Genomic DNA, 18,065 nt, shown 5'->3' with positions numbered 1-18,065 from the left:
GTAAAACTAATGTCAGACCAACATGATAAAAAGACTAGGAGTTGCCATTTTGAGCTAGAGAGCCAGTCTTCATATGGTTTATTGATACCTACCTTTTATTCCCATTTCTGACTGGTGGTCTTAAGAAATTAAAGTACAAAAAGTATATGAATTGTGGAAACAACACATTTTGATATTTTAACCCTTTCTCTACCGTTCCATTTTGACCCTCACAAAAGTTTTGTAATCAATTATTTGCTAGAATAAAATCTTCTATTGATTTCACAATAAACTAAGCTATGCGGTTGTATAATGTGTGTTGAATAATTAATTAATACAAAGTATCATATGTTTACATCACGTGTGTTTTGTCAAAACTTATTTTATAATATTATGTATTGTTCAATAATTGTATTAATTTTCTATGGTTAGTTTTGAGATGATTAAAACCCTTTATTCTGTCACTTTACTAACTGGGTTTTATTCTCCATTACACACTATAAATTGGCACTCAGACTCCTGTATAGTAGTTGGACCACATAAGCTTCTACATACATCAAGATACATAGTATTATTTCGTATACATTGAAGTGGAGCAACTACAATAGAAGGCGTGAAAATTGAGTTGGAATATATTAACGCGTGAAACAGACTTCAAATTTTTGCGTATTCCGTTTGGGAGTGTGTACGGAGATCTTGAGGTTGACTCCAGAATCGTTTTCACTTTAATAAGGCTCAAATTATTTGTTAGTGTGCAAAAATGCTATTTGCAGCAGCTGGATTCGAACTTGGATCCGTAGAGCGACAAGCTCAGACGCTGACCACTCAGCCACCAGGAACTATTAGGATCCTAATGTTATGGGATCTTAATGTAATAAGATCCTGTGCAGCTCTGATGGCCACATTATGAATAACTCAGGTGGCTATATGAATAACTCAGCAAAACTTACAATTAAGCCTACCTTAAGAAAACAAAATATTAAGTTTGAACTTGCCAACGCCTCCGTGCTAGGTAGCGACATATCCCTCGCCAGTGGTTTTGTAAAATGTGAAAACCACAATGAAACTTTGAGAAAACTTAATTTGAAAATAAATTTTTCCACAGTTAAAATCGAATAATCGCATGAATGCCAAAACACATGATTGTCTGTTACAAAACTCATAATTTTACAGATGATATCTGACTTGTGGAAAATCAGATTCCTCTTTCAGTATCGAACTCTTCCTTTTCTACAGAAAATGAGCTTTCAAGGTGAGTATTACCGATGATCAGTCCTCAGCTGGTAAGGTCACAGAGGAACGATATGAGAAAGGACGATAAACCTTGCGGCCGTGACATGACAACTCTAGTGATAAGCACTCTGCAGTCGTATAGAACCCCTCTTTACGACCTCACACACCACAGATATTCGTAGGAGGTTATCTGTGACATTTACACCTTCGACGTTTAAGAGACTGTCGTTAAAATTATATTCTTGTTTTCTTACAAATTAAACACAATGAGTACGCTACATGTAAATGATGTTAAAAAGTTGAAAGAAAGTAAATTATTTTTTTACATACCTTAGTGTCTTTGGTGATAATTTATATATACACTGCAGAACAAATACAAGATGCCACAAAGCTAAAAACTTTTGGTTTTGGTTTTGCCTTTATTTTACTTATTTATTATCACAATTAAATTCTTGAAATATTTTATCCTCGTTGTGGGGAACCATACTCACTGAAAATATGTTATACCGAAAGTTCCGGTTAACTGTATTCAAAATGTTTCGACAAGGCGTGCCCCGAAGATTATAATGATGATAATCAAGTCAAGGACCTGCTAAAAGTAAATAATTAAGAGAAAACCAAAACTGTGTTGCAAGTAGTTTCTGTATTTTTGACCGATTACAAAATGAGAATTTTGGCTGACCTGAATTTTCATTTTCTAAATGTAACTTTAAAGAACTAGTCACATTTTACCTTAGTCGAGCAATAGTTTTATTTCTTAAAAGACCTTATCAAGAACTACACAGAACAGTCCCGAGTCTATTTAATCCTACTGTCATTTCTTTTCTTGTAGATTTTATTAATTTTGAGAAATGAAAAACTGATTAGAAAAATGTGAGAGGCGCAAGAGCGAACAACCTGTTGATATAAACCGTTCTGGACCGTGATTGGTTTTGTGATTGGACTCAGCTGTTTTCATGGGAGGTCGATAATAAAACCACTGTTATTAATAAGTTCTTATTGGGGAAACATTTTCAAGAGGGTAAGGTGATAACTAAACTAGTCGTGTATTATAATCCGAACTTCCATACTGTAATTATTAGTATTTATTTAATTATTTTTTACTGAGCAGTTTAAAACAATGTCAAAAGTTTTTTGTAAGAAGTATCACATTGAATTCGTATTTTGAAAATTAGCTTTCAAGGTACGATTAAACCTCTAGTGACAATAAAACAATGCTTTTCGTTAGAAGTTTTTTTTTGACGATGGAAGGATTGTGAAGGAAACAAGATTTTCCGAAAATTTGCCATCGTTCAGTGAAACACAAAATCAATAACACTACGTTTCGAGATCTGCAATCTCATATCTTCTTCAGGTAAATAACAAACCTAACACTGAACAATGGCAAATGTCCGGAAAACCCCTGTTTCCAAACTATGCTTTCCATAATATTTCGTTTCGGCGTGTGGAAATATAACATGAACTGATAGGTTAACTGAAAAAGGTTAAAAATTAAGATTTTCGTTATAAAACTAATCCGATAGCACAATATAAACACAATGGAAAGGTCAAGCGCTCACAATAACGTGAATGGTAATCTGTTTATTAAGTGGCGGAGTGAGTCAGAGAACAATAAACTGGTAATCACGCCGATTGGTCCATTATTGCTTTTACTCTGTACTCGCTCTCTGCGAAAATGTTTTCGTTACCTAAAATGTTATATTTACGTTACACATTCTTCATTCTAATTTATCTTTCAACCTTTGCGGAGCCTGTAAAATTTTGGAAAATATACAGTGGGGAGCTTTTCAACGAAATTGTTGCTAGTAATTTGTCTAAGATGTGGTTTTCTATGTTGTATCTGCTATAATGTTTCTAAAAGAATATTTTGGTGTATTTGTACATGTATTTATGTGTAAGTTTTACTAATAGGAAATATGTAGGTATTCATCTACAGGGAAGACAAATTATTTAAAACTAAGAACACAATATATTTACATTATAAAGATTTATTACGAATTGTTATTTACTTATGTATCCCAACGGTACAGCCAATGTTCAAAAATCGTACAACATGCTAAAACAAACATTTGAAATATATAAAATGTTTGTGGAACAATAATGGCACAGTAAAAGCTTGAAATATAGCATCTGATAGTGTAGAAAAGTGGTTTAAGTTAAATGTAATGTATACAAATACATTAAATGTACATACATGTATTTATATGTATATAAACAGAAACCAACCAGATGATAACGATATTATGATATATGATAACACTTTTACAAAGAAGAATCGATATAAACAGATATAAACAATAACAAGAAACGAATCAATTATAATAGAATCTATATAAAAGGCAAAAATGTACGAGTATGTAAACAAATTGTAACAATATAAAGAGATTTTGAACTAACTACTTAGGGCTGATATAACAAATTAATAACAATAAATATTTAGCGTTATCTTTTACGTTGCTGGCTATGTAAAAATCATTCATTTACGTTCTCAATAGAATTCAATTTGCTTCCGTGAAGTTTCGGAAGGTATCCCTAAGATAGAAAAATCTATGTGATTAGTTTTACAATCCTATTAAAAAACGTGTGCCCTTATCATTTACATTTAATTACGTCTTATAATAGAGGTTAAGAGGGCTCATAATAAAAGTCTGGTTAATTAAGAAACATTTTGTTTCCAAGGGCAAGGTAAAATACAGAGCTTCAATGTTTTTAATTCATAAGCGGCACTGAAAGTATACCAACCTGTATATATTATTAAAGGCTGACTCATTGTGTTATTTATTAATTTATCCACTTTGGTTACATATTTTTAGTTTTATTTCACTCCTTTTCATATGTTCAGAAAATCAAAATTCCAGAACTCAATATTTCAATGCTTAAATATTTGATTCTAAATGAAATAGTATTACAATACGATCATTCACAATAATTATTAATATCAAGTTATACAGGATTAGAACTCAATATTTTTAACATAGTCATACTAATACACTGTAGTAAAGGTTTCTACAATGGTTAATAAACTTTAAATAAATTACTATTAAAGATTATTATCAAATAGACACATTCAAAATGGTGTAAATTTGTTTAGCATTTAAATTTTAAATTGTCTACTAGTTGTTAAAGTTTTATATTTTAATTTTATTTCTAGATTATATCATCTCTTAAAAAATGTATTTCTTAACGTCTTCGTATCAGATGTTCCAAATTGTTCAATGTACTTTCGGGCTAAAATTTGATGTTTTGATTGGGCGGATTGTACTGATTAGTCAATCCATCAATAAAGTACTATGAATTGGTTTTTGACAAACTTGTCTAAAATGAATTATAAAGATGCAAAAATGTATTATTAAAAGTAAAGTTTTTTCACACTTTTTGGTTATATCTCTATATTAAATTTTTTTGTTTTCCAAAAATTGGTTGCTTTTTTAGTAATTTTAATTTATTTACTGCTTACTGTAGTTGCATTAGAAACACTTAATATTGAACAAAGCATAGGTTATTTGTGAAATTCTTCGAGTACAATAATAGTAAACTAGACTAATATGATGATTATGTATGTATATATACAAGATAAGTCCAATTAGACCTATATTTTACATTTTAAGTTAGTAGTCACCAACATAAATTATCCAATTTAATAGTTATAAACAATACAGTTTCGTGTGTTCTTCTCAGACTTGTGAAGATAATGTAACTCTTCTAATGTATTTGATCTACTGTGGAAAATCTTCACTTCTTTATGGTGTCTAGAAGACCTGCACTGCAAGGGTCCGAGTCAAACTTCATATTTTCCACCGATTCTCCCACAAAAGGGTAGTCAGGATGATCCTTTGCCCTGTGAAAACAGTTTTTGTTGGTGATCATTTTACAGATTGTATACAGGTATGAACCCATAATACTAACTTTTAGCTTATGTTTTAGACGTAAAGTTAAAATAGGATTGTTCAGTTCTGTAAAACATCTTTCAACTACGCAACTCATTGCAGTTCAAGTTTAAAGTGTGATAAAATAAATAATATTTTCATACCTGCTACGTTTTACCACAAATTGTACGAAATTCGTGGAAGTTCTGACGATGCAAAAAAATGTATAACCGTTGGTTAAAATTTAACATTTTCAAGAAAATTGAGTTTAAAGTTCCGTTGCTCTACTTGTAAGTTCCCCAGCAGGAAATAACCTCTATAATTTTCCATATGGAAAATTTATGAGAAAATTAAGAATAGTTGGGGCTCCTTCTTGAAGGTAACGCCCATAATAAACAACACTCATCCAATGAACCAGCAATTATTTAACAAATATTTTTAGTGTTCCGTTCTTTTTTTATCTCTGGATTGAATCATAAGAATTGGTCCCATGGGTTTGGGAATACTCTGTACATAACATATCACTTCCACGGCACTATCACACCTTCTGCAAGAATAACTCTACAATCTACTTTCTACACCCAGCAATGTTGTGGCAAAACAATAATTTTAATAGGTTCCTACTAAAACGTGTTACATCTCCCTTTGTTTAGTATCATTGTGTAATGTTATTTTACTTCTAAATCTGTTGCTAATTGATTTTTTAAGTTATAGTTGTCGTAGTTCAACCTGTTTATTGATCTTATGAGCCAAGTTAATGTGTTCATTAAAAAAGTACTTGAAAATGGCACAATACAAAGATTTAATATTTGTGAACACTCTACAGAACACAAGAAACCAATAAAAAAGGTAAATCTTAGCTAATTTATATTCAATTATCGAATAAAATATTTGAGTGAAAACAGAGCGGAGTAAGACCCATACTTATAGAAATCTTTCTTCATTTTAGTGGTTAGCCACAATATGTTGGTATCCCTGTATTCCGTTTTATATTTCATCATGCTATGTAAATAACCGGTTAGATAACCCCAGTGCAAGTATTCAGAGACGGGATCTACAGTAGATTAATTTACTCTTTGATTTACAATAATGTGCAAATTAATCACGTCAGTCTTAGTCATTTACAGTAAGACCGTCGATAACAGCAAAGCAATTTTGACGAGATTATTTCTAATAGAAAGAATTCCATTTAATTTCTAAGCTGCTATCATCATTTGTGGATAATAACTGTTATTAACTCCTCGATTGGCCTGACTGTTATTAAGGCACAAAACAGGAATCTCGTAAGCTATCTTTTACTAAAAATTCAACATCTTTTGGAAATTTAATTCATCTTTTCCAGCAGCTGAACGGGATTACCATTCCTTGTTTAAAATTGACGATGGTTGGTTTAAAAGTTTGAAAGGGAAGCATGCTTTCGTTTAGAATTTGTGATGTACAACTCCTCGGTTGTCAATTTTCTTGATTTTGATGAGTTAATCGCCATATATTGATTTGTGCTTGATTAATCTTATTTATTAAGTATTGTTACACCGAATAAGATGTATACTTATGGACATCCTGTATCTTAACAAGGAGGTCCATCTGTTCCATTTCATGCCTGCATCACAGGTAGACTTATGAAGAAATATCACTATCCACTCTCGTGATACTTGTAAACCATTGCTAATAGAAAAAGAATCATTATAAATAATGTCAATGAAACTTACTTTGCAGCATCTCTCAATTTTAGATGACAACCTTCAAAGGAGGAGTGTCTAAAAAGTTAATGATTTTTAAATATAAATCCACACTCTGTGATATATTATTGAAAATGGAACAATACGAAGAATTTTGGGGAGAATAGTGCTTAAATGTTTGGAAAAATTAAAATACTGTTAATAAAATATTGTTTTTAAACGTGTAAAGTTGCTAAGACAGTTACAATACAATGAAAAATTCCCACTAAGAAATATTAATTCTCAACCGAGATTTGCGAGTCACTTTTGATATCACCGTTGAAGGAATTACGGTTTTTTAGGTTTCTTGGAATTATGTGTATTTCTTTCATCACTCAAAACTTTTTGAATATGTAAATAAAATGTATGAATTCTACCTAATTCATCCAATTAAATTTTAATATTGAATATCAAGAAATCGATTGAATACAAAGCGTATTGTACCAAAATTGTATAGATTCCCTTTTTAAATTAATAACACTTGAAAGAGTTTGATTTGAAAAAGTATACTTGAAGGTTTCCCCTCTTCCTCTCACAAACACTCTTTAACAATTTCGAATACATAAAATATACGTTTCACTGATCTCACCATATTTTCAAATTTTCTTTTTATGTTTGCTATCGTTTAAAAATTTTATATACGAGTAAGCCGTCTTAAAAATGTAATAGCCGTATGTAAATAATGTGCAAATGTATGTAAATGTGCCTAAATCTTTAACCAAATTCCAGAATCGGCACCACTAACCGCAAATGTTGAGTATCTGGGGTGAAAGGATAATTCGATTGGTCTAGTCTACTGCGGGAGATGACTGTTGGAGTTGGGGGGGGGTTCGTTGCCTAAGTATCAGAGGTTGTTTAGCCTCAATAAGGGTGTGCCACCCTTGCTTTGACTGGAGAGGCTGGTTCAGAGCTGACCTCCCCTTCTTCCGGGGAGACATGACTTTGAGATTAGTTCCCTAATTTTTCCTCATGGATTTCGACAGGATGCGGCCCCTACTCCCTAACCTTACCCATCCTGAATATCCTGTACTCCGGAAGCAGCTCCAAGATCCTTATAGGACTAAGTGCAATGTATAAGCTTCTTGTCCTAAGAGAACAACAAAAAATGAGTACTATGATCTGTTTATCTATTCCCAGACCAGTAGAATCATCCGATATGAAATTGAGATGATTTTTAGCTTACACGAGATAGGTGAATAGTCTCATCCCACAGTCCAGGGAGGCAAGGACACTCATGTCCTCAGATGAGAGCTGAAAGTCAAACACTTGCAGGTTCTGCTTGATGCGTTCAGGGGTCACTGATTTGGGCAGAACCACCACGCCGAGCTGAATCTGCAAAGTCGGAAAGTATTGTACAAGTCTTATGTAGACATTAGGAACATAAAAAGTACCTAAACATCTAGTTTTCTTTATGTTATAACTAGTAGCTCAATATATTTTTAGAAAGGATTCCAAAAATGCTCAATAACATAAATAGGAAATACCTACCAGGTAGCGTAAAATAATCTGGGCACTGGTCTTTGAGTATTTGGCAGCTATTTGCAGAAGTCTACCGTCTTGAAAGATATTGGTGGCGTCCGAGGGTGCATTGGGGCGCGAGGGTGACCCAAAGGGAGAATAGGCCTCCACCACAATGTCTACGCTTTTGCAGAACTCTATCAGAGGCTTTTGGTTCAACATCATGTGGCATTCAATCTGTAATAAAGCAAAACTCACTATAGTATAAAGGATACTGAAAAGGTCTTCATCACCTAACCTTTTTAACAACTGAGAGCCAAACTATACGTTCTGCGTGGTAACTATTCAAAAACTTATCTATTTAATATTTGCATTTTTCAAAAAATGTGAGGAAGAACTGTTCATTTAATTGTTGTATTTCACTTCGAATTGCAAATTATAATCTTAGTCTTGAAACTATTAATAACAAAGATTTAAAAGGGCCAAAAGCTATGAAAAACAAAACTAGTGGCTGTAAAATCGCCATCCTTAAAAAAAGAACAGATTGCGAAGTCTATACCTACCTGGTTAACCACGGGCTTGACCGTAGCAATGTCCAGAACCCTCTGGATTTGTGCTTTGTTGAAATTCGACAGTCCTATGCTCTTGACTAGCCCTAACTCCACACATTTCTCCATTTGGCGCCAAGTATCCTCTATACTGGTCTGGTCGAAAGAGTCGAACTGCTGCGGCACTCGTAGAGGTTCCTTTGTCTACAGGAATTTACAAAATAGTGTTTATATTAAGTCTCCGATCTCATGGAAGGTATAAAAAGAAGTAATATTCAGTTCTGGCATGTAATCAAAGCCAGCTTCCAAATCTATTTCAGTGATTTAATATCATCTCAATCTAAAGCACAATTGTTGGAAATCACAGGGTTATCTGAATTCTATAAACTTCCCAAAAATTAACTTTTTGGAAAATATCTAATTTATCTATTGCATTTTGTTTGAACAAATCTCTATCTAGGCTATGTATCACCATTAGGTTCCATACATCTAGGGTATGTATTCACCATTAGGCTTGATTATGATCAAATATATATTGGCTACGAGATTTTGCTCATTACCTCACATCGAATTATTAAGATTGTCCCGTAGATTCTTTAGTTAACTCCTGGGCTAACTTATAGGTTCTTTAGCCACCTCAAACACTGCATCTATAGAACTTTCACCTCCATGAGTATTTAAAAGAATATAAAACAATCCTTTGACATTACGAGAATGTTGCAGGAACATCCAGTCTTGACGATATAACCCATATTATCTCAGAAAAGGCACGGTAAATAAAGCTAGATCTAGCCCTGTTACCCTGAGAAACGCCTCTGCCAATATCTGCGAGTGAATCAGCAGTATTACCTGAAGTAAAACGGTAAACAGGTGTTTTCAGAAGTTATAACTTATATTTCAGAAGAAGAATAGAAGATAACAATAGTAACATATAATTCACTCACTATTGGCGAAGGCGTGTCAGTTACTGTGGAGACACCTTACCTGAGTAACGGTGACTAGAGGTGAGACGGTATTTCAGTAATCAGTACTTTTTAACGGTTACTTTTCTCCACTATCTGTAACGGTTACTGAGAACCAAAAATACTTATGACAGATACTTTGTATCTAGTACTAGATATGGTTACAAGATACAGATATTTTCTCGTACTGATTACTTTACTGGTCCTGAAGTACTCATATCCTCATTGATACCAAAGTACTGAAATATTGATTTGAGGCTGACAAATACAAAATAAATACCGCGATCATAACGCTCTAACTGCAAAGTATTGCTACTTCATAATCTAAATCACTTATCAACCCGGTGTCAGTGTGATATTCTTGAATTAGTTATTAAGTAATTTCTTTTAAGAAAAGAAAACTAAACAGTTTATATAATACATTGAGTTAAAAGTGTTTAATTATGTAAACTATGATTAGATATTTTACGCTTTTAATTCAAATTATGTGTAATAAGAAACTGCGTTAATGAACCAAACATACACCACAGAAATTTAAATTACTTGTAAAATAGAAATTGATGTTCATAACCTTAAAGAATGCCCAGTATAACAGCCCATTTGAATTTATTCAAAAAAGCAGAAGTTCATTAATTTCATCTCAAAAAGTATACACTTTTTAATAATAATAAATTATGTTTATACATGTTTTACATAATTGCGTTGTACTTTTGGATACTATTAATTACATCAAAGCACTTACAAACCTATATGTTCGATACTGATTTCAAGTATCCAGTATGTAAAGCGTTAAAAATACAGAAATACTGATTTCAAGTATCTAGTATTTAAAGCGTTACAAATACAGAAATACTGATTTAGATTATATATTATTTAAGACGTTACCAGTACGGAAATACTGATTTAAAGTATCCAGTATTTGTAACCAGTATTTGTACTCAGTATCGCAGAGTAACGGTATCAGAAGTAACGGTTACAGGTTCGTACTGGTTTAGCCCATCTCTAACAGTGACCAACCTCCCCGTTACGCCCTTGATGATGTCAGTTAGAAATGGAAGGGCTCGACCGGTTGAAAGCCGGGCCGCTTGAAGTCCTTCCCTTAAAGTATTGAATCAATTCTCACCTTGAAGCCGAATGGCCAGTGGACAAGATACAGATCAATGTATTCAAGCCCTAAATTCTCAAGTGAAGTTTTGCAAGCTGGTACAACATCTTCCACAGAATGGTGAGTGTTCCACAGCTGTAACGAAACAGAATCATTACGTCTTTAGCTTTTACACTGAACACACACAATATGTATTTAATTCTGTCAATCATGTAAGATTCTCTTTTAAAGAAGCAGAAAAATAGATTTAAAAAAAGATTTCTGTTTGATATTTAAAGTCATCTTTATTCTTATGGAAGGGACATTTTTTATTCTATTCAATGTGGATGGATAATATTGTCAACTCTGATCACTTAGGAGTAGTTAAAAATGCAATACATATCAATATGTATTTTGCATTGTATAAAAAGAACAGTGTTATTTATACTAGACCTAGTAAGGAGTAAGAGTGCCATTAATTAGGATATTTTGGTCTAAATGCCATAAAAACTAAGTTGGACTTACATAAATTATTAGAGTGAATACTTTTAATGTTAAGAAATTAATAAATATTCTTTCTTAAAAAAAGAAGTCACCTATTGTCAACTTCAGAACAATTTAAAATTTACAAAAGTGTCAAAATTAATCCTAATGTATGTATTACGTAAATGACAAAGATTTCGTAACAAAAAAATATTAATTGATAGACTTTTAAACTATGTAAATTGATCACGTATAAATTAAATACAAAATTTTGACGCCAAGGTAGTTAAATTCTAATATAAAAATTAAATTAAATCAATTAAAGTTGAAGGTAGTTAATTTGGTCTAATTATTTATTTACTTAATTTATTTACCTTAAGTACCTGAAGATGGATTCTTCGAATCCAACACGTACATTGTACCAATAAAAAAATATGTAGGTGTTCAAAGGTGTATTCTTATTAGTTGTATAACTTGTATAAAATATTTAGTAAATGTTGTGTGGTAATTAATAGAAGCGACTGGATGAAATGTAAACAAACAGCGTGGTGACACGTCATGTGTAATTTTGCTTCAGTTTCATTCCAATTTTCACAGCCAGGTAGCAAAGGATTTTATATTTTACAGTAATACTGCCAGATTTAGTGGAATGTTTATTTAGATTTTTGATAAACCCTTTCAAATCGTTAAAAACCACAGTAAAAATTAGCAATAGCTTAAACGTTTACAAATTAAAATTTATAATAATAAAAACTGTGTGCCACAGAACAAATTAAATAACACACTAAATGAAGATTAGAATGAAAGAATGGAATTATAAGAAATGTATATGCATTACTAATAATGGCAAATTCACGCAACGAAAATATCAAAATACTTATGCAAAATAACTGTCGTAAGCTGCTCTAGATTCGGGCGTTTCGTTTCCACAACTGTTTTAACATTCTCTAAGTGTTCATTACATAATATTGCTCAATTTTGTGCAGTCGTGAATAATAAAATATGAAAATTAAATGAACTCCCGAATCTCAGCTTTACAGTAACCTGCTTCTTTTCGATTCAAATAATTATTATGTGGAAAAGTATTTTCAGCTACCAATAATAAGAGGTAGCTTGCCAGACCCCCATGAATCCTGGATCAACGTTAATTGGTAACTTAGAAGATCCATATAAATCTTGGATGGACATTAATTGGTCGCTTGGCAGATCCGCATTAATCGTGGATTAATATTAATTGGTCGCTTGGCAGATTCCCATGAATCCTGGATCGAAATGAATTGGTCACTTTGGCAGATCCGCTTGAATCATATTAATATTAATTGGTCGCTTGGCAGATCCGCATTAATCGTGGATTAATATTAATTGGTCGCTTAGCAGATTCCATATGAATCCTGGATCAAAATTAATTGGTCCTTTGGCAGATCCGCTTGAATCATGGATTAATATTAATTGGTCGCTTGGCAGATTCCGCATTAATCGTGGATTAATATTAATTGGTTGCTTGGCAGATGCAGGGTTCACAACGGATATGATCTTTTTCCATCTATTTGTGGATTTCACATAGTTTTTAATGCTAAGCTTTTTGTTCTTTTCCGTTCTATTATTTGCTCGTTGACCATAATGAAATTCGATAACCAAAATTATCGTCTTGAAAGCAAACAATATTGTATTATATTAAGATTAAATTAGGTTCTTCTTTTACTCGTCGATATCGAGATATACATACAAAATTCAGAAATTGCTTTACATAAAAGGTTTAAAAAACAAATATAAAGTAAAACCATTGTTTAAGCAACTCTGGTTGTATCTTATATATTACTAGCGGGCCCGGCGCGCTTTGCTGCGCATTTCAATAATTTTTTGCAAAAGTTGCCCGCGGCTTCGCACGCAATTTCCCGTTGAAAACAGTACACTATATTCACTTATTCTTTTTCTATCACATTCTAAACATTGCTGAGATAATTGATAGTCGTTTCCATCGTGAGCCTCTTGGGCGTATTATGAAGGTATGTACCATATTCCTGCCTCTATCCAGCTGTTACCCACGGCTTCGCACGCAAATCTTAAGAACCGAAGTCCTTATATTACTTAGTACATTTTTTTTTTTTACTATAATAAATTTTAGATTAAATTAGTTATATCTCCGATGCCACGATTGAGCTTGCTTTGTTGTCTCGATCGAGAGAATATGTACACACGGAGTTTTGAGAACCATACTTCTGTCAAAAAAAAAACAACTAAGGTTGATTTTATAACATTCTTTATATTTGTAGCCAACGTAAGATAGTAATTATGATATCTGCATTACTCTTCTGATCAAGCATGAGCATGGTTTATATTAAATAAATATTGCAGTTAAAGGTGAATTTTTACGTCAAATTTGAATTGTATTATCTGGATAGTAAAGTCTATGTTTAACAGTGATTGCAAAAACAGTTTAAACAAAATTTGTCGTTTCTCTTAAGCTTACTCTATGCTTTAAAACTATAAGTGTAATATATGTTTACAAAGAACAGCTGATTAAAAATTTGAAAAGACGTTAACATATGTTTGCTGCAATGCATTTCTTATGGGTATTTCTGTAACCAGTGGGGCGGAATCCTGAATCGGGAAAGGGATGGGCATAGCTTATAAACCTTCTCCGTGGAAAAATACATATACGTACAAATTTTCATCATGATCGGTCCAATAGTTCACGATTCCATAAAGGACAAACATACAAACATTCATTTTTATATATATAGATGATTAAGCCTAACTTATCTTACCTAACGACTACCAGTATTATCAAGCAAGATCTTATATACCTTTGTGGTTATGAAAATATCCTCTCTGTGGACTGCTCCTTCTTGCACCTTCTCCCTGACAGCTTGCCCCACTCCAGGCTCAGTGCCGTATACAAGGGCCGTGTCTATGTGCCTGTAGCCGGCATCTATGGCAAACTTAACAGTGGCAACCACTTCGTCTAAAGGAGCCTGTAACAGAATCCGATTTATTTAACAAGGTAAATTAAAGTCACACTGGTTGTTGCCTACAATCTAAATATATTGTCACGATAATTCTTCAGCTGGTCCTCTTTCGTAGACTAGTCGATACATTCACGGCTCTATAACTGAGAGATCACGGGTTCAAATGTCGGAGAGGTCCAATCATGATAGGAATTCTTTGTTTGAATTTTTTTGACGATGAAAGAATTGTGAAGGAAACAGGATTTTTTCCGGACATTTGCCATCGTTTAGTGAAACAAAAAATCAGTAACAATACGTTTCGAGATCTGTAATATGATCTCTTCTTCAGGTAAATAACTAACCTAATACATAAATAAAAAACTAGGTTTAAATAAACAAATCATACCAAAGCGCTGTGACACGCCTAAGTCAGGAATCATAACCACCATGTTGTGTATCTAATTCACTAACTCTAAAGCATGCACTTAATAAAAAACTATACACAACACTAATCATTAAAACAGAACTATAAAATTTTTTGTTTCAGTGAACGATGGCACATGTCCGGAAAAATCTTGTTTCCTTCATGATAAGAATAATAGCTACTGTGATTTAAACAAGCCAGCATAGCTTAAGAGCTCAGTCTTAAAAAAAGAGAAAAAAATTCTTCAGCTGTAACTTAGGTTGTTAAACTAAGATAATTCTTAAGCTCTATAGTCTATAGTAAACCCATTAAATTGCGAGATAGGATTATGCCAGACAACATCACGAGTAACAGGCTTCGACGATTTTGCCTGCCAAATTTCAAAATCTATATCTCGTTTCATTCAAAGATATCCTGCGGCCAAATAAACAGACCGTGAGTCAGTCAGAAAGGAATTTTTATAGGCAGGCTGATTCCCTCCCCTCCCCCCTACCTGAACAGATTTCGCCTTTCGGTCCCAAAACACTCAATGGTTTACGCCATAAAAGAATTAATCAGTATAAGTTACACAGATTATCAGAAATTTTCAACGATAACCGTGACTTGATTCTGATATATAAAGGGTAACTATTTATGTTGCATTTTAGGCTGAATTTTAATATTAAATTTTACCAAGCTTCTTTATTTTCTATTTAAAGTTGCTTAGAAATCATAAAAGTCGTCTGTATTGAGACAACCTTGTGTTTTACCTATAAGAACACTTATTAAATTTTAATACGTTTGTTCTCTCATTTATTGATTTTGAGTTATGAGATATCTCATTTTAAAGATAAGGCAAGATGCCACACCGCATGTCGCATAGCAAGATTCGCTGAGATTGGATGCAAATTTTCAAATCTATAACTCATTTCATTCTATAGAGATCCCACGGACAGATATAAGGATAGGCCATCATGAAGCACTTTTTAAATCCCCTCCGGCAGACAAAAAAGATACTGTGTCAGCCTACTGAGTCCATAACCTTCAATGACGCTCAGCCAAATTCCATTGTTGCACCTGCACCATCATAGAACTCGTTCTTGTCTACCTAGAAATTCAGTTTTGCGCTAAATTTAAAGTTAGCGGATGAAATTTTTCTCGAGATGTCTTGCCACATAATGCACTCCCATTTTTGTTCATTAACACCTTAACTGCGTCAAGAGTCATATACCGACATTAGGGAGTGGTGGTGTGCGTCCACTGCAGTCATTGTGGTAAATTAGGTTTCCTAGCAGTGTTCAAATAATAAATGGTGAAGGAAATAGGATTTTTTTTTCCGGACATTTGCCATCGTTCACTGAAACATAAAAATCAGGAACACTACGTTTCGAGATCTTCAATCTGATCTCTTCTTCAGGTAAATAACTAACCTAACACATAATTACAAATTAGGCTAAAATAAATGGTGTTCCGGTGAGCTAGGAAGAGTACTAAAACAGAAGAGTTCGCTGATATCAAATCTTATCACCGAGTTTGAACATTGACTCTCCACATTTTTTTATATTTTTTACTCTATCAGCAAAAGACACATACTGAAATCTCAAATGATTGGATTAATTTTGTTTACAAATTTTATTTATTCAGCTATTTTCTCGTTGCTATCACAGTTACCCATAATAACAATGTAAGAATATTCGCTAACGCTCAGCCAAATACAATGGAGTGACATTCGCCATCATCGAACTCAGTGTTACTAATCTATAAATGAAGCTTTGTGAAAAGCTCCAGGTCTATAGGTCCCTTCGTTTTTTAGATATCTGGCGAACATACAGACATATAGCCAGACAGCCTGACAGACAGACAGAAACGAAATTTTTACATCCCATGAGGTATAGGCATCGATAAACCTCAGAAAATCAATATCCAAACGATTTTTTTTAGTTTTTTTTTTCATAAAATGTGTCACTAGGCTTTGATAAGGTTGCATGCAAAATTTAAAATCTATGGCTGACTTTTTAGGCTGCATGTGTTATTATGGCAAGTTACAATGTCACATGATTGTATTGTTTGTTTACAAACGTATTTGTACTGTAATTCTGTAAAGACCAACGTAGAAATGTTCGTTAAAGCACAGCCAAAACCCATGCAGTGTAGCATGCGCCATCATTCAACAGGATGTTTTTTTATTTAGAAATTAAGACTATAGATCAGTTTGTTCTCGACATATCTTACAGACAGAGAGTCGTAAATGAATTTTGTCAGTCCCTCGAGTGATAGACTTCGTTGATGCTCAGTCAATGACATATTCCATAAACTTTCGATCAGAGATCAAACAAATAAGAGTGTTCGAAGTTTAACATTCTTATCTGAGGCTAAATAAATCCAACGTGAGCTAATACAGCCTGCTATTAACCATGATGTTTATAAAAATTAATGCTAGTACATAGATATATTTTTAAACTAGACAACTTAAATTTGGTAAAGACGTAATGCAATTAAGTGTATGTTTTCGATAGATAAAGAAGCTAAAGTACCTGCCAAGTGCCTAGCCCGACTGTAGGGATATGTTGCCCGTTGTTAAGAGACAATGCCGCCATCTCACTCCGCAAGTCGCCGATGTACTAGCCTTGCAATGCCAATGCACTCCGCCTTGGTATTTTTATCCTCGTTGACGTGCGATTCCTCTGTACACGTCAACTCAACTCAACTACTCAGTTCCTTCCTTAGATAGTAACTTCATTCTGTGTGACTGGAATAAAAATTGAAAAAACAACGTACTTCATCGCATATTTGGCTGTTATTCACATCGGTTTTGTCAACAAATTCTAGTGGGTATAAACAGATGTAGCTAATGTTGTTTTTTTTTATTACAGAAAAGATCTTCCTTACTTTACATTGCATGAGTAGATTGCGTCTATGGGTATTCGGTGAAAGAAGTTGGAAGCTCCAGTAACTTTTGCTAGACAAATTTGACCGTCCCTGAAGAAAGTTCAGACATTTCCACCGCCTTTAGGCCTCTTTCACACACATCGAATTTGGACGTCCGATAAAATAACGGGCGATATTTTATCGTTTGGGAGCCGCTTGCACACACATCGATTTTTTACCGTTCAGAAAGTTATTCGAGTGTATGGTGTGCTGTAGTGAGTGTTGTATTGCTTCTCTCTAATGAATGAAAAACGTGTTGTGGCTATGTGGTTCCTATACCGTCGTATAAAGCGTCGTAGGATTAAGCGGAAGTGCTGGATACATCCGATTAATAAAACAAGGGAACAGGTGGGAACCTTTCACACCCTTTTTGAAGAACTTCGACGTGATGGAAATAAGTTTTTTTAATTTCTTTAGAATGTCTACGGTTTCGTTTGATGAACTTCACGACAAGT

General features: G+C 33.4%; 1 protein-coding gene across 2 annotated transcripts; it reads right to left on the bottom strand.

Moving 5' to 3' along the window:
• Positions 1 to 3,864: 3,864 nt before the first annotated feature.
• Positions 3,865 to 17,664, bottom strand: LOC124353059 (aldo-keto reductase family 1 member B1-like). Of its 2 annotated transcripts, none has more exons than XM_046802871.1 (7): positions 17,572 to 17,664; positions 14,139 to 14,306; positions 10,888 to 11,004; positions 8,818 to 9,006; positions 8,285 to 8,491; positions 7,980 to 8,128; positions 3,865 to 5,050 (listed from the first exon to the last, which is right to left on the bottom strand). In XM_046802871.1, exons 1-7 carry the CDS (start codon positions 17,581 to 17,583, stop codon positions 4,945 to 4,947), a joined length of 948 nt encoding a protein of 315 aa, XP_046658827.1. In that variant the 5' UTR covers positions 17,584 to 17,664; the 3' UTR covers positions 3,865 to 4,944. The 2 variants fall into 2 exon arrangements, with proteins under 2 accessions (XP_046658827.1, XP_046658826.1); XM_046802870.1 differs by lacking the exon at positions 17,572 to 17,664 and adding an exon at positions 17,217 to 17,489.
• Between the last annotated feature and the right edge of the window lie 401 nt (positions 17,665 to 18,065).

This window comes from Homalodisca vitripennis, chromosome 1, assembly GCF_021130785.1.
Source record: "Homalodisca vitripennis isolate AUS2020 chromosome 1, UT_GWSS_2.1, whole genome shotgun sequence".
NCBI classification, from domain to species: domain Eukaryota; kingdom Metazoa; phylum Arthropoda; class Insecta; order Hemiptera; family Cicadellidae; genus Homalodisca; species Homalodisca vitripennis.
Note: the sequence above shows the minus strand (reverse complement) of the source record. Positions and strands in the feature narration are given on the sequence as shown.